Source organism: Folsomia candida, unplaced genomic scaffold, assembly GCF_002217175.1.
Source record: "Folsomia candida strain VU population unplaced genomic scaffold, ASM221717v1 Fcan01_Sc017, whole genome shotgun sequence".
NCBI classification, from domain to species: Eukaryota; Metazoa; Arthropoda; class Collembola; order Entomobryomorpha; family Isotomidae; genus Folsomia; species Folsomia candida.
In genome coordinates, this window is record NW_019091209.1 from 2,020,849 (window position 1) to 2,045,390 (window position 24,542).

The 24,542-nt window shown below is 40.6% G+C and overlaps 3 protein-coding genes across 3 annotated transcripts in view; 1 reads left to right on the forward strand and 2 right to left on the reverse strand.

The window, feature by feature from the left end:
- LOC110856864 (N-alpha-acetyltransferase 15, NatA auxiliary subunit) overlaps positions 1 to 17,668 on the reverse strand; it is a 21,953-nt gene extending 4,285 nt beyond the window's left edge. Inside the window, exons 1-11 of the mRNA XM_022105445.2 lie at positions 17,382 to 17,668; positions 17,158 to 17,242; positions 16,756 to 16,886; positions 16,536 to 16,667; positions 16,316 to 16,450; positions 16,080 to 16,230; positions 15,605 to 16,000; positions 15,201 to 15,523; positions 14,998 to 15,126; positions 14,599 to 14,735; positions 13,970 to 14,046 (exon numbers count right to left, since the gene is read on the reverse strand). Coding sequence (XP_021961137.1) covers positions 13,970 to 14,046; positions 14,599 to 14,735; positions 14,998 to 15,126; positions 15,201 to 15,523; positions 15,605 to 16,000; positions 16,080 to 16,230; positions 16,316 to 16,450; positions 16,536 to 16,667; positions 16,756 to 16,886; positions 17,158 to 17,242; positions 17,382 to 17,456 — 1,771 coding nt within the window. The 5' untranslated portion in view covers positions 17,457 to 17,668. The remainder of the gene's footprint in view (positions 1 to 13,969; positions 14,047 to 14,598; positions 14,736 to 14,997; positions 15,127 to 15,200; positions 15,524 to 15,604; positions 16,001 to 16,079; positions 16,231 to 16,315; positions 16,451 to 16,535; positions 16,668 to 16,755; positions 16,887 to 17,157; positions 17,243 to 17,381) is intronic.
- LOC110856863 lies at positions 2,608 to 10,719 on the forward strand. The gene is made up of 3 exons (XM_022105444.2): positions 2,608 to 3,575; positions 3,701 to 7,091; positions 8,896 to 10,719. The coding sequence occupies exons 2-3, from the start codon at positions 3,709 to 3,711 to the stop codon at positions 9,140 to 9,142; spliced, it is 3,630 nt and encodes a 1,209-aa protein (XP_021961136.1). The 5' UTR covers positions 2,608 to 3,575; positions 3,701 to 3,708; the 3' UTR covers positions 9,143 to 10,719.
- A 785-nt stretch (positions 17,669 to 18,453) lies between the features above and the next one.
- On the reverse strand, positions 18,454 to 22,603 carry LOC110856830 (protein daughter of sevenless). The gene is made up of 4 exons (XM_022105391.2): positions 21,846 to 22,603; positions 21,633 to 21,758; positions 21,376 to 21,550; positions 18,454 to 21,289 (listed from the first exon to the last, which is right to left on the reverse strand). The coding sequence occupies exons 1-4, from the start codon at positions 21,918 to 21,920 to the stop codon at positions 19,884 to 19,886; spliced, it is 1,782 nt and encodes a 593-aa protein (XP_021961083.1). The 5' UTR covers positions 21,921 to 22,603; the 3' UTR covers positions 18,454 to 19,883.
- Positions 22,604 to 24,542: the final 1,939 nt, after the last annotated feature.

The following is a 24,542-nucleotide window of genomic DNA, read 5'->3' on the forward strand; positions in this document are numbered from 1 at the left end:
GCTGAACACGCGATTTCATTGTTTGTTGTTTGTTCTGCTTGTTTACAAGACGAGAAGGTTTGAAGAATGGAAAATGCAAGACAAGACAAGACAACCTTCCGTGGTTGTCGTTATTATTGGAAGCATCGTGGTGTGAGCATAATGATATCATGGCGAGCGTGTGCCTTGATTTGATAAAGTTTACGTGAGCACATTTTATCATCACTGGACTGACTGCAAGGTGGATAAACACGAAGAAAGTTTTACAACCAGAGTATTAAGGACAAGGTCTCCAATCTAAATAGGTATGCAACAAAGTGCTCTTTCTATTATGTGACGGCTACTAAGAAATAATAAATTTTACACGTATTTGCTCGGCAAATATGCTGTTTTTAAAAAATGTCGCGGATTCGTCACCTCTGAAAAAAATGTCGCAAATTCGTCACCTCAAAGAAAAGTAAACAAATTTATATATTCGACACGTGTCCTTTGACAGGAAGGGATAACTTATGTGCTTAACGACGCGAAATTAAATATGCTCACGGTACATACATGACCTTGGCAGAATTAGTTCCAGGAGAGGAAACCAGTATGATTTACATATGTACACAACATTTGGTGTCTTATCGCCTTGACTCGTCAAATGAGAAATGCACACTGCCTCGTCAAGAATTACATACAGTGGATCAGTTCAGTTCAGTACCCTATAATTACTCTTTGGCCAATATCTTGTATCCCACTATTAGTCAATTGGGCGCAATCAATAATGATAAGTAACAATTGGATAATGATAATGGAGGCGAGTCAGTCTCTCTCTCCCAAGGTGGGTAATGCCCCCATCTCGTCAATAGGACACAATACCAGCAAATCTAACAAGGTTGCACCCAATTCTGCTATGCTCCTCGTTCGTTATGTTACCTCTGCAATGCAATGATTGGCACAAGAAGTTCAATTCTATGGAGAACTACATACATGACCAAACGTAATAATAATGATGATAATAATGACGAATGTGCGATGTGGCTGACTGGTTGAAATAGCTACAAGATCTTTCTGTGAACATGTTCATTTCCCATTATTCCTTCTCGTCACAATGGGAATCTCTCTCTCTCTTTCTCAAGTGGTCAGACCATAAGTTCGTTAGTTTGTTGTAAGTCTGTCAATCATCATAAATGGCACCTTACATAATGTAAAAAAAAGAGAACCCAACCTGCCAAACAGAGTAAAAGTGCGAGTGAGTAAATGGGCAGGTGAATGAATCGATGAGATACTTACATCTGTGCAGCAGTGACTGACCAATCAATAAAACATACACACCTAGTATTCATTCCAATATTTATAAATATGTGGTACGGCATCCCTAATTCAGAACAATTACGTTCCCATCGTAAAGGAAATGTGGGTACAATTGGCAATAAAACTCGTCTCAGGTATGATCGACAACCTGTGTGATCAGTGGCGGCGGAAGCTGTGGGGACATTGATAGGGGAGGGACGGGTTTATGAGATAATGCAGACATCGAACAACCGTGGGGACATTGTCCGGGACAATTTTTCCCTCTGTCCACGCCCTTTCCGCGGCCACTGTGTGTGATGACCTGATAGAAAATATGTATCGAATCCAATTCCCTCCCAACGATGATTTAATCTCGTCTCGCAATCAGAGTTTGAATCAAAGTCAAGTCAAGCATTTAATATCTACGACTGCCAACTGCACTTGTTTATTTATTTATTTACGCAGCCAAGAAGGAAAATAAGGAATGAGCATGAGTAAAGAAAAAAAGAGACAAGATTGTAGATTGTAGTGTTGTATTGTAATTGTCGAGATTATTATGCAGATAGGTAGGATTTCAACCAGGTATGATATTACAGTTAGTTAGTGAGTAACTAACTTAATAGGAGGAGGAGAAGGAGGAGGTTGTTGGTGGTTAGTTGGTTGGACTGCCCTTTATCATAATTTGGCTGGGTTAGGCTGTGTTCATTCACATTTTGTTGCGATTATTCCCATAAACTAAACCAACAAAAAACAACGACGTGAAATCTAATCCATGTAGTAGTGCTGCTTTGCGTCTTTTTTAAAAAGGGTAATAAGAATTGTAGCAGGTTAGGCAGGCAGGCATGCATGATGACGATGGAAGTAATTATAATGGGCAGCTACTAACTTACTGCCGACGGTAGGACTACGATGGAGGTCTCTCAGCGGATGCTCTCCAATTTTGAGCAAAATTAGTGTAAATCGATCACAAATTTAGTTAGTATGAAATTTGCGAAAGACACGATCTCACAATGGGCATGTTTGGCCGAGAAATTTGCATCCCAAGAGGAGAAAACGCACAGTAAATTTGGAACGTGTAAAACTTGTCGACTTTAAGGTGCTTTTTCTCCTCTTCGGATGCAAATATCTCTGCCAAACGTGCCCATTGGGAGATCGTATCTTTCTCAAATTTCATCCTAATTAAATCTGCCATCGATTGACACTAGTTTTCCCAAAATCTGATCGCATACGTTGGGAGACCTCCACTCTAAATGTCATAAAGGAAGGAAGGTACTACTCCTGCTGAATAGGAAAGAAAGAAAGAACCAACAAACCAAACCCTATCGCTGCTGCTAGTACCACTTAAGTCCAAGAAAACAACTCCCTGCCCTACGAGACGACGCTATCCAACTAATAGAAGCTACCTACCAGTACCACCACGACCACGAGCACTAGGATTGTGCATTGCCAACTATTTTATAACAATCAATCTCTGTCTCCCCTTAAACTAAACTCTCCATTACGGCAGTGCACTGCTTATTTTTTGCACGATTATTTACTACCTAGTATGCACTCCTAGTAGTAGAGCTACTAGGCTACTCCCATATAATCTGTGGCGTTGGCTTGAGACAGAAACCAAGTGATCGACTCTCGTCAGTGTCACTGTGACCGTTCCGAACTCAACAGCAGAAACGAGTCGTTGTATGAATAAGAGTCTTAAAATTCCAGTAAGACGAGATGTGATTACATAGATTTTTGCATAGAAAAGTTCACCAGGATCAAGTAGGAGTGTAATAAAATACTAATCCCGGTGGGTGGCTGGTTGGTTTTAGTGCATTTTTATGAAATTGGTGTACCGTGCAGTATGGGGCTTGTGCCCCCAGGTAGGAAACCACAACTGGTAGTTGGGTCGATGAGTAATCATGTGGATATTATGTGAGGGTTACTCGTTCGTTCGTTCGTGTCTTATGCAAGTTGGCTGTGTAGGAATTTGTGTAAACCTCTGAAACATCGGGGAGGATGAGGAAGACTGAAAACCTGTAGAATGCATGCACTATTAGCATGGGATGCAAATTTGTAGAAAAGCCATTTCCTTGCTACTACTACTGCTACCAGCATAACTGCGATTTTATCCACTATTGTGGAAAGCCTGAGAAAAAAGACGGGACCTTCTTCAGTGTAAGGAGAACATTGTGCGGAACCAAGTCGAACATCAAGTCCGGCTGGAGCTGGAAATTGTGTTTGGTTGATAAAATTAGTGGTATAAGTTCCAGCAGAATTATTTACCCAGCCAAAAATACTAATAAAAATACTGGGCAGTTAAGGAGTAAGCTAACGACAAGGTAATTAAAGCAACAATTTTTTAAACAAGCATTTAGATCCCCTCCTCCAAATTATGTAAATTCATACGACCCAACCAAGTCCAACTTTTTGAGGGAAAACCCCACCTATTTTTAATCCCGTGTAGTCACCACCATGAGGGTCACGACACCCACGTTTCACGTCACACTGATTGTCACCCTCTCATTGTTGACGAGTTTGGGAGTGACGCCACTACGAATTCGGACCCACAGTGGGGAAGAAGACTTACAAGATGAGGACGGGAGTGATGGGATTATCACGGCGAGTCCCACCCTAATTTATAGGCGACGATTAAACAGTGATAGGTCTTTCCAACCCTCCATCTACCCTCCCCCCTCCGCCCCTTCCAACTCCATTGAAGAAATTAAGACTGAGTCCGACCCAGACCAGGGGGGACACCTACAACCTTATCAAAATCCATCGGAAGATGACCCCTCCACCTACTCTCGATATCCCCCAAGCTCCTTCCCCACCACGACGAGAAAGACGACACGTCGTCGTCCCCACCATAAGAAATTAAAATCCGTCCGCAGAAATCGGTCCCGCATCCGGACCGTGACTTTGCCCCAGGAGCCGGCAGAGCCATCCCCACAACAAGCGTCCTCCATCGAACAAGAGCAGTACACACCTAAACCAATCAGCACCAAGCCAAAGAGCGGGCGGAGAAGAAAGGTCAAGCGTCCGAATAAGAACAAGATCGTCGTGACGAGAAATAAGGAGGAAGGTGGTAGCGAGGATGAGAAACTAACCGCTGTTAATAACAGTACAACGAGTGGTGGAGGTGATAAAAATTTGGCGTTGGAGATTGGCTCCCAAGACGGGAAGTATGCCTTGATCGATAAGTTTTTCGATGATAAGCCGTCCCAAGCACCGGGTCTGGTTTCGTACAAGGCGAGTGACGATTTCCCCAAGAATGATAACAAGCAAACGTTAGGGAATGTGAAAGCGAACGATATTTGGTTATCGGATGGACATTTGTTGGTTTTGAAAGGGGGTGATTTGGACGCGTCGTTGAGAGAACATTGGAAACCGATTGATAACTATCAGCGCGGAAATAGACCACCGTTGAGGATTGCGTTGGATTCTAATAATCCACCCCCGTTCCCCGTCTTTGTGAATGATACGGGGCCTCCCGTTTTTCTGGGGCCACTTCCACCCTTTGGGCTCCCATACCCACCACCTGGTGCGTTTAATGAGTCCTTCGATCCTAGCAGGCTACCTCCCCCGGGAATGGTGCCACTTTACCCGAATGGCTCGATACCTGAGTACTTCGCACCACCCCTCCCCTTCCGGGGAGGAAATAACTCACTTTTTCCACAAGGTGCACCCCCCGGAGGGCAATACGGTGGTGGTGGGTATGGTCCGGGAAACTTTAACCCGAACAATAACGGACAACCTCCCCCATACCCGTTCTTCCCACCACAGGGCAACTTTACTAATAACCAGTTACCCCCACCACCACACTTTTTCCCATTCCCTCCCCCAGGAAATAATAGAAACGGATCTTTCCCACCCGGCCCGCCACCACCCGGGTTTTACCCACCTCCGCCCGGCTTCAACAGAACCGGCGGACCACCCGGTCCCGGTCCTGGCGGATACCCACCCTTCTTCCCACCACTCGTCCTCAACCCCAACGACAATGAGACCGACGACCCCTCAATCTTCCTCCCCCCACCGTACGACTTTGATTATCAAGATGATAACACCACCATCGTGCCGCCCGGCCCGTTCGCCCCGGGACTCGTGGTCCCACCTCCTAAAAACTTTTACACCGTGTACAACAAAACCCCCACCACCACGACACGTCCCACCTTCCCCCCTGCGACCGGATTGTACAACTCCTTCGGCAATAAAAGACCGCAACAAAGACCTAACGGAAAGAAACCAAAGTTCCCCATGACCAACCCACCCGACGATAGCGAGGAAGCCTACCAGCCTCTCGTGACCACACCGTTTCCCTACGTCCACCACAACTCGGAAGCAGCCTTGAACAACAATGTTAACAATGTCAACAATAAGAAGAGAAAATACACTCGCCCAGGGGCTGCTCTTTTGGGTGGGGCTGGGACCAAGCTCAACAAGGGCAATTTTAACGTTGGGTCAAAATATGAGGCGGACACGGATGTGAGTAACGTGATATCACCACCACCGATAACTCCTTTGTCTCAAGATGACGAGTTGGATGATCATCAATTCAACAATATTCAATCACCATCGCCTCCACCACCACAACCACTTCCAGTAGTGCCACCACTGATAACAAACACAATTGCGCCAATTGTTACCAACTTAATTGTGACTACTCCGAAGCCGTTGAACAACTATGTGTATGTGCGAGGTCAGTTGAAATCCTTGGCAGAGTTGAATCAAGAAGCGCTCAATCAACACAACCAGCAGCAGCAGCAGGGAGACCTTTATTCTCCGTATGAACCCACGCCACGCCCTCCGTTTGATGAGCGTGGTTATCCAACCAGAGTGCTGGACGATGAGGACCACGTTATCCTCCAGTATAACAAGAAACCCACGGAACTTCCGGTCAAATCCGTGTACTACAATACGCCAAAGTATGACGCCATTTATAACATGTACACGAAAAAACCGACCAGTAAGAAGATTCAGAATCATCAATACTTTATAAATAATAATAACGACAGACCATCTCACACCGTCCGACCAATTGTTCTCGATCAACAATCGCCCCCAATTTATCTTAACAACCAGAACAACAATAATCATCACAATGGGTTGAGCAATCTTCGCCACCATCAAAATAATCAGAATAATGTCGTGTACCAATCTGACGATAACAATGGATTCCAGCATCCCAACAATAACTACTACACGCCTCTCGGTGGTACTGGTGGTCAGCGCCAAAAACCGACCATAATTCAACTCCAATCACCCAAATATTCCCTCACCCCCACCATCGCGACGAATCTCAACAACGCCGACACCAACTCGCGGCGTCAACCCCACGCCTACAATCACAATAGCGGTGCCAACAGTCTCCCCCAAGTTAACAATTTCGCGACCGGTTTCCGCCCCGCGTTCGGACCCACGGTCCAACCACAATCTAACAATAAGCCGAATCTCATCTACCCCTCGAACCAATCAGTTCGACAACGTGGTCCCATTTTCGACTTCCAAAACCAATATTTCAACCCTCAACAGCCTCAACCTCGACCCCAAGTTGATGGTTACTACTCCCCAATAACGCAGTACTACCAACCCCTCCAACAATCCCAACCGCAACAAAACAACTATTTCCCTAATTCGCAACAATTTCGCAATAACTTCAATAACCAAAACAACAACCTTGCATACCAACAACCTCAACAACAAACTTTCCAGCCATTTTTCAACCAACAAGAAAACCTAAACGGGGGTCAATCCCTGCTAAACCCTGACCAGTATAGGTCGCCCCTTTTAAGTCAACAATTCCCACAACAAGAACAACAACAATCGCCCCTTCGTCAAGATCTGTACGTGAATTACAGGTGCGTCTAATTGTCTCAATTTTCATACAAATTAAATCTCCTTTATTAAAACCCTCTCATCCCATTTCTGACTGACTGACTGACCAAGTGAAAGGATAAAAAAAGGACACACACATCATCATTTAAATAACTCAAGTCAGTCATAAAGCACAAAACTGTACATACATAAACAATGCCCAACAAACGCACAATGCCTCCTGTCGATTCGTTCACTGTCCAATTCCCATGGAATGTCAGGAAAATAATGCATCCATTTCACATGAATGAATATAACACTTGTAGCCTTTTTTCTACAGGGACAATAATAAATGTTTGCTCTACATCAAATCAAAACACTTGTGTCGTGTCCTTCAAAAAAATATTGTGAAGGAACCTAGTTTCACAACATTGCTAAAAATGAAGTCTCTCTCTCTCTCTAATCGTCATAATATTATTACCGTCAGTTGAGGGACATGTCAGAGCCCCACCTGAATGAATCTAACAGGAATAATGAAATAATAATAACAATCATAACGATAATCTGATGCTTGTTAAAGAAAAGAAGTGAAGAGTATAATGACGATATGACGAACGTGTAGGCCGAATATAGAGGAATGTGCCCCATACATACCTACATTCATAAAGCACAGCCTGCTACCAATTAACCTTTACAACAGCAGAGAACTTGGTCATGCTTCATTGATAGTTTGCGAAAGAGGAGAAAGAAAGATCATGTTTAGTTCGACACGACTCCACCCATTTTTATTGAGCCAGTTTCAACTACGGAATTTTACCATCGGCAAGTGTAAAAAGCACGCGCAGGCAGAAAGAGATAATCATGAATCATATATTTAATGTGCAAGACGTTAAATTATTATTTATCTCTGCTCTAAAAAAACCATGACCATTACTCCAATATTTTTATGAATCAATGAACTCAATCCTTAGTCCAGAATTATCTTCTTTTACGGCAAAATTTGTAGTAAAATAAAATTTAAAAAAACGGTAATAATCCTGCCATCGTAAAACGTGTGTCGCAATGTTTGAAAGAAAGAAAGACAGATTCATTTTATGAGAAAGGAACGACGAGAACGACGACATGTTAATTTCTTCTGGCTTGATTTTGTCCATTGCTAAATTGAAACTTCTCTTACGCCATGATACGATATCTCTGATGAGGGAGAGAGACAGAGAAGAAAAAAACAATTATGATTATCCTCTGACTGTGTCAAGTCACAAGCGAACGCGATTGCAAATAGTTATTTGTTTCCATTTCTACTACCATCACCACTACAATCAAAAAAGTAATACCGCAACATACCACACCACCTCGCATAAAATTGGTAACAATGGAATTATTATTATTTAATTCGGTATCATGATCTAACACAAGACAGTAGTTAGTTAGCGGTTGTTGCTCACTCACTGAATGTGATATGTATTCATACATGAATGGATGAAATGTAAACTAAGTGACGCAACATTTCCCCCGTTTTCATAGAGCTTTCAGAAGAATGTAGGTCTCTGTACTAAACAACAAAACCCTGTAATTTTCATCTGCACATCTATTCTCTGCGAGATGCATGTTTATTATTAAGTGGTCGCGGAAGAAGCTGTGGGGACATCTGGGGACATTAAAATTGTTGAATATGGGAGGCCGGGGTTTATACAAGATGGGGACATTGTCCCTCTGTCCCCTCACCCTTCCGCGGCCCCTGTTTTTATTATTGTCTCATGACTTGTACATAATCTTAAACAATGCTTCTTCTCTCCTCCTCCTCCTCATGTGCAATAATCCCTCCAATTTTTTCCTCTTCTCTCACAGGGAACCACTCCCCCAGTACAATACAGAATCGGAAGCGGTAACTACACGGACAACGACGGTGTTTCGAGCCGGTCCGAGTACCAAACCGGCCACCTCGGCGTCCTCGTCCGCCTCCGCCTCCTCCTCGGCGACAGGAGGAGACCCTGGCAAGACTGGCAATTCCCCCTCCTCCACCTCCCCCGATGGAAGCTACTACTCCTTCCAACGCGGCGGACCGGGAGGTTTTAGTTACAAAATCAAATTATGAAGAAATAAGAAGAGAAACTTGACTGAAAGTGCCAAACCAAAAAAACCAACAAGGAGTATGTAGGAAAAAAAATGTAGTACTGCAGCCGGTACACGAGAAGCTAGCCAACATAATTAAATAATAATAACAAGTGTGTCTGTGTGTGTGTAACGACCTCATAAATGCCATTGAATGAGATAAACCTTTTCATTAAGTAGTACCACCACCACATAATATTAATGATACGTTAAGAGAGAAGGAACAATTATTTACGTTTATAAATAAATATACCTCCTCGGACGCACATAGATAACTAAAAGTGGTAGTGGTGGTACTTCGTCGTGCAAAACGTGCGCAGGGATTGTGATATGTGAAAGGGCTCACTCAATGGAAACGGTTGGAAGGAAGTTGTCAAGATAGTGATATAACAGAGACACTTGCATACATACATAAATTCTACAAAATCTGTGTAATTCTCCTCCTAAGAATACCAACTAAACTTAGCGTAAACTGAGTTAAGGGTAAAAACTTGTTCAACTCTATTGTTGTTGCTGCATCCAAAAAGAACAATTAAGGTTACAAGACTGCACTTGTGTTGGTGCAGCAGCAGATATTGTACAGTCATTCAATTGAAGTTGAGGTCCGACATTACTACAGAGAAAAAAATAATGTCAAATATTTATCCACAAGTCTTGACTGACTGGCGAAGCGTCGTGCATGAAAGAAATAACACAGCCTGAGGGAAAGGCTGGGTCTTTAAGTAAGATATGCAGCAAAAAGACACGATCTTATTGTTCGACATTGTAATATCTCAGTCGTATTATCATTGTTTGGCGTGGTGTGTGTACAAGTATCACTTCATTCATACCGCTTAGAAAAAAATGCTTGCTACATGAATTATTCCTTAAATAAAGTGGTAGTAGCTAGCAGCCAGGAATAAGGAATCGATTCTCAACGGACGTGGTGACACAGTGGTGTCAAATATCAACCATTCAACCTTTTTTTTGCATGCACACCGTGTGATGGAACTGATCAGATGCCATACAAGTCGTCACTAACCCCCGGGTTCCCCCTTTTGCCTACTTAATTAGCGTCCTTCCTCCATTTTTTTAGGATCACCGTGTTGACAAAACGATACTACCACTACGGCTCAATTTTTACAGTGTGAAAAAAAGTCAATTATATATTTCTCTTATGGCTCTTGTAATCTTGACTTGTGCTCATCTACTGTGCAGAACGTATCAATTTCCTATGCTACTATGCCTGTATACATAAGTTATATATAGATAAATACGTATATATTGTATTGTGTGTACCCCTTTTTTAAACGTAAGTAGAGGCGATTTTCAATTTTCAGACTCAATTATCAACCTTGTTTCCCATAAGACACGCGTCCCACATTCGTTCATTCATTGTTGATCAATCGTCGCGTTATAAATATATGTAAATCGATAAATGTACAGAAGATAATGATAAGTTTTACCCTATATTTTTTAAAAATTCGTCGTCGTCTCAAATTTGTTATAAAATGTGTGAAGGACAAGTAAAATAAAATAAAGGAAAAGAATGCGAATGATGTTATGTATTGAAAAGAAAAAGAAAGAAGAGAGAGAAAAAAGCGTAATTAATGGTCATCATTATTACATAATAATCATCACAATAATTCATAATACGTTTAGACCTGGCGTGGCCGGTGCTGACCAGCCTTGCTCACTTATTCATTATCTCCATCTGTCTCAGTCGTTGATCGAAGCAAAATAATCATAACTATTAAATTAAGAGGAGAGCCAGTACCATTAAATTAATGGGACGATTAATAATAATCGTATAAAAATGGTAAAGTTTATGTCTCTAAGAAATGCCGACAGACGACCAGTCGCCGCGGATAGGAGGACAATGTCCCCACGGTTTTTCGATGTCGACATCTCATATAAACCCATGCCTCCCTTATCCTACAATGCTAATGTCCCCACGACTTCTTCCTCTGCCCCTGATGTTTCGTGTCATGTTGGGGTGAAAATCCTTAAGTTTGTCCTGTTCTATGTATACATAAGTCCTACCTGCACCTACCTACACATTATCATTATTTTGTTAAGTAATACGCGAATGAATCAGGTTGGTCGTTGGGATAAAAAATGGGTCAAAAAGTAAAAATGGGAGCAATTTTCATTCCTTACTGCTGCTAGTGGAATAACTGCATTCTCTTTTCCTGAGGACATAATAATAAATGTATGTTGAACTGAACTCTGAGTTAAGTAAGCTGTATAAAGTAAAGTAAGCAAGGCGTGGCCCCCTCCACCCTGCAGGTCGCTTGCTTGCTCGCTCTTTCCATCTTTTGCAAAATAATAATAATAATAATGATGATGGTATTCCTCTAACACAATTACGACGACATTGTCATTACAACTGCCTCCAACCAATATCTGTATATCGATCTAAGTAAGTATGTAACTGGCCTCATAATTACGATACAATAATGTGCAACAGAGTCATTGGTTTTGTATTTTATCGTCATTAATTTCTTGCTCCACTCGACAGCTACTACATGCATTATTTATGACTCTTGTCTTACGCCAAAAGGAGTGAGTGATCAAGTGATCACTATACGGCAAAAACTGAACGGAAGCACTTGCTTGATCCAAACCAATATATACATGTCCACCTAATGACTAATGACAACATGTGTGCCTATATACATACATGTCCAATTGAGTCCTTAACCAAACCAAAGCAATAATGCAGTGTGGTAAAAACTTAATAGTTTTTTGAAATACATTTGCATCGATACAGGTCCTACGCTCAATTGCAGCACTGCGAGAACCACCACATAATTGCATGGTAGACAATCATGTCACAAATATTGAAACTGACCACTCAATCGATCATTAATTGGTGTTAACCAGCCCTACCTAATCTTACATGCCTTGTCCGCCTGCCTGCCTGCCTCATATGCGTGTGGCGACATGGACATGTGTGTGATTAAGGAAAATGGACTTTCTGGTCGTAATTACATTAAAAGCGCGAGCATACCTGCCTACCCAATAATTTTCACGCTAACAAATTGTTAGACCTGCCTAAATTACCTAAACATTTATTGGATTCACTTTTCCTTTAAGTAGACATCATTTCGTCAACAATTCGTCATCACCATGAACTATTTTATTACGCACAAACAAAACGCAGAGATCTAAAGAACAATAAGTGGTGCCATTTTGCAGCTCACTTATGTATTGCCACGCATCAATCAGAATGGGAAGGAAGTTGGGATTATTTACATGCTTGATGCACACCGTGTAAACACAGGCTCAGATCTTCTAAGTGTATGAATAATAAAATAAAATAAAATGTCATATCGAATCCGATTAGCAGCTTCGCATTTCGACCGCGACACACTTTTTTCACCATAATTCAACCATTGATATGCGAAAAGGCAAAATTTCAAGGCAATTCGTCCCAACTTGTCATAATAAGCATTTTTTTCTCTACAGGTGACAACAATTTCCAGTCGTTTGTATGTACTCATGTTGGCTCAAAGGTGGTGAAGGACATTTGATCATGTTTACATCCTGCCATTTTGCACAAGTTTTCCATGATTTCTTTCTTCTAGAAGTAATTATGACTAAATATTTACTCGTGTAAAAAAACCAAGCAGAGAAAAATTGCACCTCAGTCACTTGCATAAAGACAAGGTTGTTGTTACTGTTATCCTGACTCACACAGTTTAATTATTGTCAACAGGATTATAATAATAATCTGTCAGGTATTATTTGCAAGCCATGCTACAAAATTCAGCAGGACGAGATATCCCCAACGGCTCTACTAAATACTAAGCAAGCAATCTACTACTTACTTACTTCATCAGGATGCAAATTGAGCCGCTGAATACCAAATAGTTTGACAGTATGCAAAATATTATCGCGTTATACAGAGCTCAATTACTATTATAATAATATCAAATTCCTCCTCCTCATTGTTGACGCACATGAATGAATAAATGCGACAAATAGAATAATTCAGTCCGGATGTGCTTTCTACGAGTTTCTAGTATTAGGTATTTAGTCAGAGAGAGAGAGGTAACAAAGATAAGTCAACGAATAGATAATGCATTTCGAAAAGTCGCGTAACAACAATAATGAAATTCTAAATGTTTCCCAAGAATTGGATCAAAGTATCATTCTCAATTCTTCTCTCCCTCTCTCTGCCTAGGTTTTAGGCTTAAGTAATTGGTCACAGCTCGCATAAAAAAAATCTACCCCACAAAGAAACATGTCCCCATTCATAAACCAGATTAAATACAGACCGGGTAAGTAATAAACGCAACGCAACTACTTAAATATATACGCGCTACGAATAAAATACATAAGCCCTTTTTAGTTATCAAATCAGCATATATACAAACCAAAAGCACATACGGTTAAAATCACGCAATTTGATTAAGCAGCAGTAACCTGTAATGGGAATGACTGAAAGGATAAAAAAAATCATAAATACAAATTAGCAAGCATAGGTAATCAAGAACAAATAAATAAATACATAAATCCTCGGTCAGTTCAGTAATGAACGAGAACAGAAATCAAGCAAGAATAAAAATCATGCCACAGGAAACGAGTGACAGATTTAATTTCAAACTGTGTGTTTAAATTAAAAATGAAAGTGACGTCTGTCCGCTTGAAAGGCATAAGTGACATAAATGATACTGATGTCACTAAAGACGGCTTCGACGACTGTGTGATGGGAATAAAAATGTATAGATAACTGTCCCCCATGATAGGCCAAGACCTCTTCTCTCAATACGATATGTCTGAGAGGAAGCAGAAGCGTGTGAACTTGTCAGCAAAGTTTTCTTACCTGGACTAATTTGCTCATCCGCCGACTTGTTTTGTAAAGGGTGGTCATACAAGTGAATGTAAACTTCGATTGCACACCTACAAACAACAATAAGAAGAAAACAATTAACAGTAAAATAAATGGATTAATAACAGTACACTTTGCTCCTCAGCGGGATGGGGAGTACGACAAGGCTATAAATTATACAGTTTTTCTCGTAATATAATAATAATAACGCATTGAAATTGTGGATAATGAGTTAAAGAAGAAACTATATAACAATGGCTCGATGTGTGGTAAACATTTAGTTAATAAGGATCTTATTTCCGGCCATTTGGACAATTTATTTCTTTTGCATTTTTTACTGGTAAATAAATGCAACTCTCTTCCAATCCGCCGCCTCGATTTGGATTGAATAACTTTCCAACATAATTTTTATCCTGAATTGCAACAATATATACAATATAATGATACCAGTAGAAGATATTGTTGCGCGAGGGAAGATTATTATTTCACGATGTAAGATTATTATTATTAATTATGAATTGTTGTGTAGTACACATCAGATAAGCAATTAACAAATTGGGTTTATGAGATAAAGAGGATTTTACGATGTATTTTCTGCGTCAATTATTTGTTTTTCCACGTACCTTGCAGCTTTGAAGTAAAACGGATGTGCTCGAAGAACATCTTCCAAACGGAGCAGCTCCATGTATGAGCGTAGCGTCATTTTTCTGAGGCAATAGCTGTGGAAGTCGTATTGATCGTCGATGATTTCTGTGAAGTGCTGCAACAAAAAAGGATACAGGATTTGGTTACATAACGTAATTAATTAATGACAAGAGGAATATATTTTGATTTTTTGCAGATATTTTTTGTGCAATCAGGCAAATTAAGTCTCATTCAGAAAGTGTACTCAGAAGGATCTATTGGATTTTTGCTACATCATGTTTACAACCGTAGATATTTATATGTTTGTGTTTTTATTTGAAGAAATAACGACCAGGTTTGATCATTTATTATTGGACCAATGGAGTGGGAATTCTTACCCGGTCAACTTCATGACATTTCTTCAAAGCGTCACCAAGTTGTCCGAGTCGTTGGTATGCTAAAGCGCATTCAGTTTGAAACCACATGCATTGCATTTCATTCAAATTTTCCATGGGAGACGCTCCTTCCTGCAATCATATGAATAAAGTTATTACAAATATTGATGAAAATTATGCCAATTTGTTTAAATCATCTCACGAACCCTTGTAAATTTTCCACAGACAGCAGCCGCAGCCTCCACACGGTTGGCTCGCAATTGATATTTGGCACTTTTAGAGTTAATAAATCTATCAGCCGTGTCCAACTCGCGTGCTTCATCCATCCATTGGGCAGCCGTATTCATGTCGCCCATATGCTTGTAAATCCTCCCTTTGCACATGAACAGTTCAATCAAAGTGGGAGTGTGTTCGATTGCTTTCTCAATGTATGCAAGAGCGGTGTCAGTGTCGCGATGATAATCATAATGTTGCGCTAAGTAGTAATACGTCCACAGTAATGCAGAGGCGGATGCAACTTTCTCGTCATCTGGAGGAATTAGAAAACTTGGTCAGTCAACATTACAAATAGTCAGGACATGGACGTGGATAGTGAATTGATATTTCTTACCCTTAGAGAACTTCCCATAGTCTCTCAAAGAGTTAGCCATAGATTCGACTAGGTTTCCGATTTGAATCACTTTTGCCGGATTTTGATACATGGGCTTAATATCAGTGAAGAGTGAGGGTGTTCCCTTGTCCAAAGCGGCGGCGAGGTAAGGCCTCAAGTAAGTCAGAAATTCCTCTCCTTCCGCACAGTCCAGGGGTAACCTTTTGGGGAGGTAAGCTCGTGGATACTGTCGCTCAACGTTTCGATACAATTGCAGCTTGGCTGCCGGATCATCCGCAATTTGCATTGCCTTGGCTAATCCCTCGTAGTAGGCGCCGTCCTCCTGATTCATACTGAGCAATTTGCGATACCCAGCTTCTGCTCGCCCATACTCGCCAAGGTTTAGGTAAAGTCTACCTGCAAACGGATAAGAATTACATTTAGTTTTATTTTATGAATGATTGGTTAGTCTGTTTGGGTTGTAAAGTTAACGTACATATACTCTCATGGAAGGTGTACTTATCATAAATGTCCCGCTCATGGTCCAAAAGGAACTTTTTAGCAGACTGGAGATCGCCACTTTCTTCTAATATCGCACTCTGATACAGTAGCAATTCACTCTTTTCATAGTCGTATGAATCACGAATCTGTATAAAATAAATATTGACCGAGACTTGTTTAAAACAAATGTCAAACACGAGTAAAAGTAAACAATCTGTAAAAACTACTCACGGTTAATGTTTTGCTAAAAGCATCTAAAATTTTGAACGACATGTCATAATCTTTTAGCAAATGATATGACATTGCCAATCCAATCCATGAGGCTCGGTGGGCTGGTTTCAGTTGAAAAAGAGTGTTTCGTGTGTCCTGAAGGAATAGAAAACAAGTTTTATTAGTAAAAACAAAGTTGGATTATAGTATAATAATTTGTTTTGCTACTACTGTCACGTACCCGATAGCCGACTAAATCTCGTGTGTGAACTTGAACTATGGACAGTTCTCTCAGAATTTGAACATTGGCCGAATCCCATTTCAGTGCATTTCGATAGCATTTGATTGCCTCATCGTATTTTCGTTCGGATCGCTGCAAAAGAATAAATTTAACAATATGATCCTAAAATGTATCTAAATAAAATAAAATACAAAATAGTAAACGCTCGGTACAAGTTTACCTGCAGGAGTCCATAGACATGCCAACAGGTATGAGATTTTAAGTCGTTCCTCAACCCCCTCCTAACGTATTCATAGGCTTCTTCCCGTCTTCCAAGGGCATTGAGGATGAGCCCCTTCATAGCCAAAGTTTCTGCAGAAAGAGGCAAACAAAATGTTAAATTATGATCTCCCATCAACATTCAAGGTCACATGCACAACCAATGAGTGAAATGCGTGTAAATTATATTCCTCGTCACAAAAGTCTATTATAATTAGCCGGATAAGCTCTTAACTATAATAATTAATAAACCACCCCATCTTCTCCTCTACATATTTATTTTCAACATCAAAAACTTTCCACCCAGTTCACCCAATCAAATCAACTAAACCCGAAATAAATAATTCTTTAAATAAATTCTTACCCGCATGCTCCGCAAATTGTCCATTGCCTAAGATCTGCTTGGCGAACTTGAGTCCGTTCTTGTACAATTTATGTTCGTAACATTTCTAGAAAAAAAGACAGAAATTTCACACATTACTAATTCCCCTCCAAAAAACTTTTCCAACTTTTTTCGCCTTCCCCCCCCCCCCAAATATCTAGCTAAACTTAACCCTTTCCCCTCCCAACAATTAAAAATAAACTTACCAGAATCCTTTTGAACAGAGCATACTCCTTCGGTGGTAGTGTTCGGTTATTTGGAAGAGACGGATTAGCCGACATATTCTTATCTTTTTCTTATCCAGCCAGACACCAGGGTGCAAAAACCGGACGGTCCGGGATACAGTGCGGTACAATTAATACAATACTTAATTAAGCGAAGGCTTGTGTTCCGATAAATTAAAAAACTTAATTAGTGGGAACAGAATAGTTAAAATAAGTTGCGTTTGTTCTTGGGAACGAGTGGAAAAGTGGAGGAGAAGAAAAGAGAAGGAAAAGTTGAACCTCGTGCATTCGCACATTTGCAACATGGCTGAGAGAGGGACGCACGCTCTGTTCTTCTCCAGTAGCACTGGGCTCTGGCTGGGTCTGTGGTGTAGATTCCAGTCTCATTCTGCCCCCCGTCTCAACTTGCCTCACATGCATAAGCATAAGCATGAAAAAGTGATACAGTTATCTTTTATGGAGAGACTCATCTTTTGGTGAGTTGAGTGAGAGGCGAATGCAAGCTGCTTTCTTGAGTCTCATGTTTGTCTCATTTTGTATTTACGCATTTGCATAAAGTTAGTTAGGTTAGATGGTTAATTGTAGTTAAGTAATTGTAATGTGTGGGTGTAATTTTATTTAGCTGGGTATTTGTGTTCATTCATGGCTATTTGTTATGTGCTGTAAATATTGAGGGTATTCATTAAGAATTCGCATAATTCGCAAGTTCGCAAAAAAAAATGACTTGCGAAATTACGTATTTCCTTAGTTCGCAAAATATTTTTGACATGCACATTTGGAAAATTCTGAAATGAGGAAAGTCGATAAATCTTTACCGAATGTTTGTCTTATGAAATTTTTGAAATTTCACATACCAAATTCTCTGAACTTCGCAGAATCGTGCCCTTTGTTGCTTCGCAAAATTCGCAATTTCGCAAAAATTATGTTGCAATGCTATCTAGTAGTGAATACCCTCATTGTTTAATTGTTATATATTAATAACATGTGCTAAATTTCGACTTTTTCTAGCCAGAAATCAACCTAAATGAAAAATATGTATCAAAATGCGCGTCAATTTTTTGTAATTTCACCGTTTCTTTATTATTGCCCATTCATCAACATCATCATTATGCATGATCTCCACCAGATAGCAAATACCTGCACAATTTAATAACAATATTATACTTATATAGATATCTCTCTTTCTGGGGGGTGGGGGTTACTGCATACACTTATCGTTAATAGTACAACATGAGACACTTGATTGCATGTCCATGTGAATTATTCCAGAAAAACAAAGACAAAAATGCAGATTTAACATTCACAGTTTTTTTCCTTCTTCTCTACTGCAAAAATCTAAATTAATTGTAAGCTAATTAATTAAAATTTAATTTATCTATGAGCATCTAGGAGAAAATTAGGATTTGGTTATGTTAGTTAGTTAGTTGGTTATTCGCATCACAATAAATGAATTAATTGCTTATTTGTATGTATGAATGAATGGTACATTTGTTGTAAGGGTACATGACATGTGATTGTTTCAGTACATATATAATACAATGGATAGATTGAGAGTGATGTATATAATTCTGCGTAAATAGTCATAAATATTTTTACTGTGATGTGTCTACGTTCCGAAATCGTATAAGTGATTGATTGATTTCTTGATATTGTTTTTTAGGATTGTGAAAATTTTACTACTTATTATTCCCCTCGTGCACATTCCACCATTCTATTATTTGATTGAGAGGTAAAGGCCGAGAGGTGAAGGGCGCTTGAGGGGTCATTAACAGAGAAAGAGAAAAAAAGAAGTAGTAACAATACAATTTTTAATGAATGAAATTAACGTAGGTATGTTGAATAACGAGTGAATTATTTGTACCAAAAGTTAGATAGAAAATTAAAATGGTCAGTCAAACAGGAAGTAATGGCTAAGCCAGCCATCGTTAAAAACTTTCATTCATACCGAAGAGATAGGAAATTCGTAACAATTTAGCGTTTAAGTAACAAAATAACAAGAGTAGTAGTACATAAGTAAGTAGTAGTTTGTAGAGATAGATGGAAATTGTGCGTGGATTATTGTACATTGTAATAATTTCGCATAATAATAAATTAAACCTGATCTGATCACAATTACAAAAAGTAGTAGTTGAATACTCGTACAAACCCGAAAACTAACTGACCGAGAACCGAGAATGAATTTATATACATACAAAATATTCCAAAATATATATAGTAGTAAAGAGTAAATAGCAGTAGTAGTATTTATGTATGTAGTAGTTGTAGTATAGGAGAATAAATATATTCTATTCGTCATCTATAATCTTGTAATAATAATGGCACTTTTTTCCTATAAAATAGTTTTGAACCAGGATTAATAAATAACTAGTAGTATATAGTTTAGTGCTCCATGATATTACATGATAAGTTTAGCAATCTGTTTTGCTCCTTGTCCTGCTGCTATTATACTTTTGTTGTTTTGTTATTATATACTGGTGTTGATTCTTAGTGATGACCTCGAATGCTGCGAAGTTGTTTTTCTCTGTCCTCAATGGTCCTATTTAGCGCTTTCGTCTTCACCGGGTCAATGAGACGGTATTCGACGGATCCACTGGGATCTATTGGAGGATGTATGCTGGCGAATCCTCTCCGACCACTCATGGTTTTCGCGGGGGCTGGGAATTTTGGCGACACGGCGTCTTTGTTCTGACATTCGATTTGTAAATAGGTTCCCTTCATTTCGTTGGCCTGCTCGTACTCGTGGAATACGGGAGGTCTCCTCTCATTCGGAGAAACGACAGGGCCAGCTCGACGGTGTGGACTAGATGGAAGAGTTCTTTGGTTATAGTGTTGTGATGTCGAGAAAGATTGACGTCCTCCTCCTCCATGACTGCTCTTCATTTGTGCGGGGGTTGGTCCGAGTGATAAGTGACCGTCGGGAGGCTTTCTACTTCGGTCAATGACTGGTCCGGCGAAAAATGCATACCCGTGCTGTCTACTGTTGTACTGACCACCGCGAGAGGGTAGAGTCATGGTCCCACTGGCGTACGAGGATGTAGTTGACTTACTAGTGGTGTTTGTTGTGATTGTCCTTTTAGCTTCGAATGGCTCAGTGTTCCTGAGTGGTTTCAAGTTTCTGTCCACCACGGGAGGAGGAGCGCCTTCAGTAGTCGAAGCAGTGAGTTCAGAGGGGGAGGTTGGGGAATTCGCGTTGAGGGAACCTGAGGATACCAGCGTTCCACGAGCAGCTGCTGATCTTGAGTCAATTTCCGATATATTACAGTATACTGCCCCCGCAGAGCTGGGTGGAGAGTGCAGTGAGGAACAGGTTGAGGATGAGTCAAGCGTGTCTTCCGTCTCGCATGGGGTCAGAGGTGATTTCAGATGATCCGTAGCTGCGACAGCGACAGAGTCGGCGGCTGCGACCGTGTCGGTCGGTGTGGTGGTGGCAGCTGCTGCAGTGTCGGAAGACGCTTGCTGTGAAGGAGGTGATGTTACGGTGACGGAAACCGGAGATCCATTCATTTTGGATTTAGGGGGACGTGGTGGTGGAACGGCTGGAGAACCAGTGACCATTTTAGAGTCGGCCGATGTCGGTGTGGGCGTCGGAGTTGCGTCCGAGTCTGTGTGTTCTCTCTGCGACGGGTGCGTCGCCCAGTTGACCTTGGGTGGGAATTGAAAAACACTACTGTTGGAATAGGTAACATCGCCGCTAGTGCTTGATAATGGCATTGGTTTCCCAGTGAAACACTCTGAAATAGGAATGTAAGGACCGGATGGGAGCTTGTTGGATAAGGTTGGGCTAGAATCATCACTTTCGTTTGTGTCGATACGATTTCGCACTCCATTCGCCAACACGGTTTGCGCAGGTGTTCGGGGTTTATTGTTTTCATCTCCTGTTCGCGTGAAAACTGTAAGAAATTAATAAATCAAGGGTAATTTTAGTAATGCAAACATGTGGAAAATATTTGTAATAATTTAAAAAATGCTTATGTACCCATCCCAGCATCGGATTCTTCATCGGCCGACTTAAGAGCGCAAACTTGACACAGACTAGTTACCCACTTCAGCATTTCGCTATTGTTTTCCGCTGCTAAATAATATGTCCTTCCAGTCGTGTGGATTTGAAATGTGTGCTTATGCCTTTCTTGTACAGCCAAGGGCCCGATGATCTAATACACAAAAAAATCAACCATATAAATTTAATACAAATAAACCTTAGAATATCATTAATCGCCTTCCACCCATACCCACCTGCATACACTCGTCCAAATTGATCCCCCCTTTTAATCTTTTCATAGAATCGTCCGTGTAATATTCCAGCACGAACTGATGTATAAAATTTCCTCCCTTCAAGACAAACCATCTTTTCCTCCAGCGCTGCGCAAAAAGAAGTAAAAAAAGTAAATAAAGATTTAACTTTATCCACCCATTAATTACATCGACAATTAACTCAAAACGACTTACCGGACGAAAAATTCCTCTCGTCGGAGGGGACTTTGTGAGCCATCCTTGACACACGATTTCCGTTAGGTTGGGCATTTTACATTAAAATGACATATTACTCTTACAAACTACAAACTGTCGATGTTATTATTGCTGCTCAACTAATAACAAACAAATAACTAATATGTCAGTCAATGTTATTGTTACAAAACTAGATCAAATCATCAACGACCCCACACAAACTATTGCTATTATTGATTGATAACCACCACACAGAGAGTAACATGATCCTCCAACCAAATTCCAATCCACCCAATTTTCAATTGTTTTGCTCGAGAATTAAATAAAGGTGGTGGTGGTCTGGTCTGTTATATCGACTATATTATTATATTGCTGCTGCTGATTGATGATGGTGTGGTGGTGGTAAAGTGCTGGTGGTGGTGGTGTGACGATGATGATTATAGTTTATAAGAGAGATAAATAATAAACTATTTAACAACTTATTTAAGCTCTTCTTCTTCGCCTCCTCCTCCTCCTCTGATTCTTCTTGTTTTTTCGTGTTTTTCTTCCAAAAAACTGGGGGATTTCTTGTGATGAATTGTGTAATATTTTGAGATGACGAATCAGGGAGGATGATGAAGAAGGAAAGGGAAAGAAAGTCAAGTCAACAGAACGACGACTCTTGTTTAACGTTTTAGAAGGCGAAGTGGAGAGTGGCTGGGAGCAGAGATCGAGGGTCCTCTCCAACCAAGTGGCTAAACGGGAATGTACAATTCAGTGGATGGAGTGACTGCTCTTTATCACCACCGCCACCACCACCAACTAACTCAACTTTTGCAATCCTACTACTTTGTACATACGGTGAACACTCTTCGGCGTGGACGATGGACGATGGACGAAAAAAATTAGGATGGGTGGACCATCAAAAAATGTGGGTGGAGCTGGACACAAAAATATTTGGGGATGATAAGTCCAAGGATAAACGATTGTCGATACCATTGGCAGTGGAAGTAGGGAGACAAGGGGACATGTCCCCCCAGAAATTCGGCAGAATCATGTTAATAAGTCCCTCCTACTCTAATCACATAATGCTAATGTCCCCACATGCCCCCCCCCAAAAAAAAAAATTCTTGGACATCGTCTATAAGAACATTTGCATGGAATTTTATTTCATGCAAAAAGGTTCGAATTTATTCCAAATGTTTCAAAATTATTCAGTATACCGTAAATATCAGTTTATGATTAAAATATTGAGGCGACGCGTTGACCGCGTAAGCATCTTGGGACATTAACATTGTAAGATAGTGGGGGAGGGACGGATTTGTATAACATGGGGAGATGATGGGGACATCGGACAACCGGGGGGACATTGTCCCTCTGTCCCCCCACTTCCACGCCCACTGAGACGACGACTTCTTGATAAGACAACAATTTTATATAGATGATGGACACACAAGAATAAAATGATCATGACAAAAAGGGAATGGTCCATGGATCGAACAAAATTCCTCCATTCACGGTTTGCCGATCTCTGTCCTCACCAACCACCACGAGAAACACTACAAGTACGAATAATAATGTGACCAATTACTACTGCGCCTTTCCCCAACAACAGTTATGTATTCATGCATATGTACTAAAAGAGTACTTTTTTCCATGGAGAGATCAAGAAGATTGATTTGTTTCCATTCCACCAATTTTGGGAGAGGGGGAGGTCGCCTGGATGATATTTTATATCTTGATGCCTGGTTATCGTCTCCTCTGAGATGGAAATCTGCCTAAATTCTCTTTACATATCCATCGCAAAAGAGGAAAAACGCCCACTAAAACAGGCGGAGAAAGCATACCGACCGACTAAAAAACCAGCTAGCTAACTAACTACGACTCCGTTTTGGATGATGACGGTCATCATCATTTCCGGAAGTGAAAGCTGGTGGAAACGGGTCAGCGAGATTGTGACAGACAACAAGAGGCAGGCAGGCAGGGACAGGCTGATGACGCAGTTTGAGATCCATCGCCAATGTCTGCCTGCATCGTGTCATCATCATTAACCATGTAGAACAGTAGAAAATAAAGTCTCTTTCTCTCTCAGGCTGGATTGCATATTGTATTAATGATGATGTGATGTGATGCCAAGCATGCAAAAGTAATGATGCTATTAGAAGAAAGTCGAGGCGCAGTATGGGGATGTGTCCGCATAATAAAACTTTTCCCCGGAAATATTGACGCAAAATGTACAGTACAGTGTATATACGTACGTACGTATGTATGTATCTCATAATGGAGGTCTCCGAGAGGATGTTCTCAGATTTTGGGGAAAATTTGCGTCAATTTAGGACAAATTTGATTAATATGAAATTTGCGAAAGACACGATCTCCCAATGGGCACGTTTGGCCGAGATATTTGCATCCCAAGAGGAGAAAAGAGGCACAATAAATTTGGAAAGTGTAAAATTTGTCGACTTTACTGCGCGTTTTCTCCTCTTCGGATGCAAATATCTCGGCCAAACGTGCTCATTGGGAGATCGTGTCTTTCACAAATTTCATACTAATCAAACTTGTCCTCGATTGAGACTAATTTCCTCAAAATCTGGGAGCATCCGCGAGACCTCCATCGTCATTCTAGTAGAGATTGTCATGGTACGGTCATCAGATTGAAGTAGACGAATATATAATAACGGAGGACAGTTAACAACTTGTTTTGTTCTATATAGCTTT

Coding starts and splice junctions, on each gene's coding strand:
- LOC110856830 (XM_022105391.2), bottom strand. CDS start 21,920: ATGCCCAACCTAACGGAAATCGTGTGTCAAGGATGGCTCACAAAGTCC. Junction 21,759..21,845: donor CGAGAGGAATTTTTCGTCCG/GTAAGTCGTTTT, acceptor CTTTTTGCGCAG/CGCTGGAGGAAAAGATGGTT. Junction 21,551..21,632: donor ATTTGGACGAGTGTATGCAG/GTGGGTATGGGT, acceptor TTTGTGTATTAG/ATCATCGGGCCCTTGGCTGT.
- LOC110856863 (XM_022105444.2), top strand. CDS start 3,709: ATGAGGGTCACGACACCCACGTTTCACGTCACACTGATTGTCACCCTC. Junction 7,092..8,895: donor GATCTGTACGTGAATTACAG/GTGCGTCTAATT, acceptor CTTCTCTCACAG/GGAACCACTCCCCCAGTACA.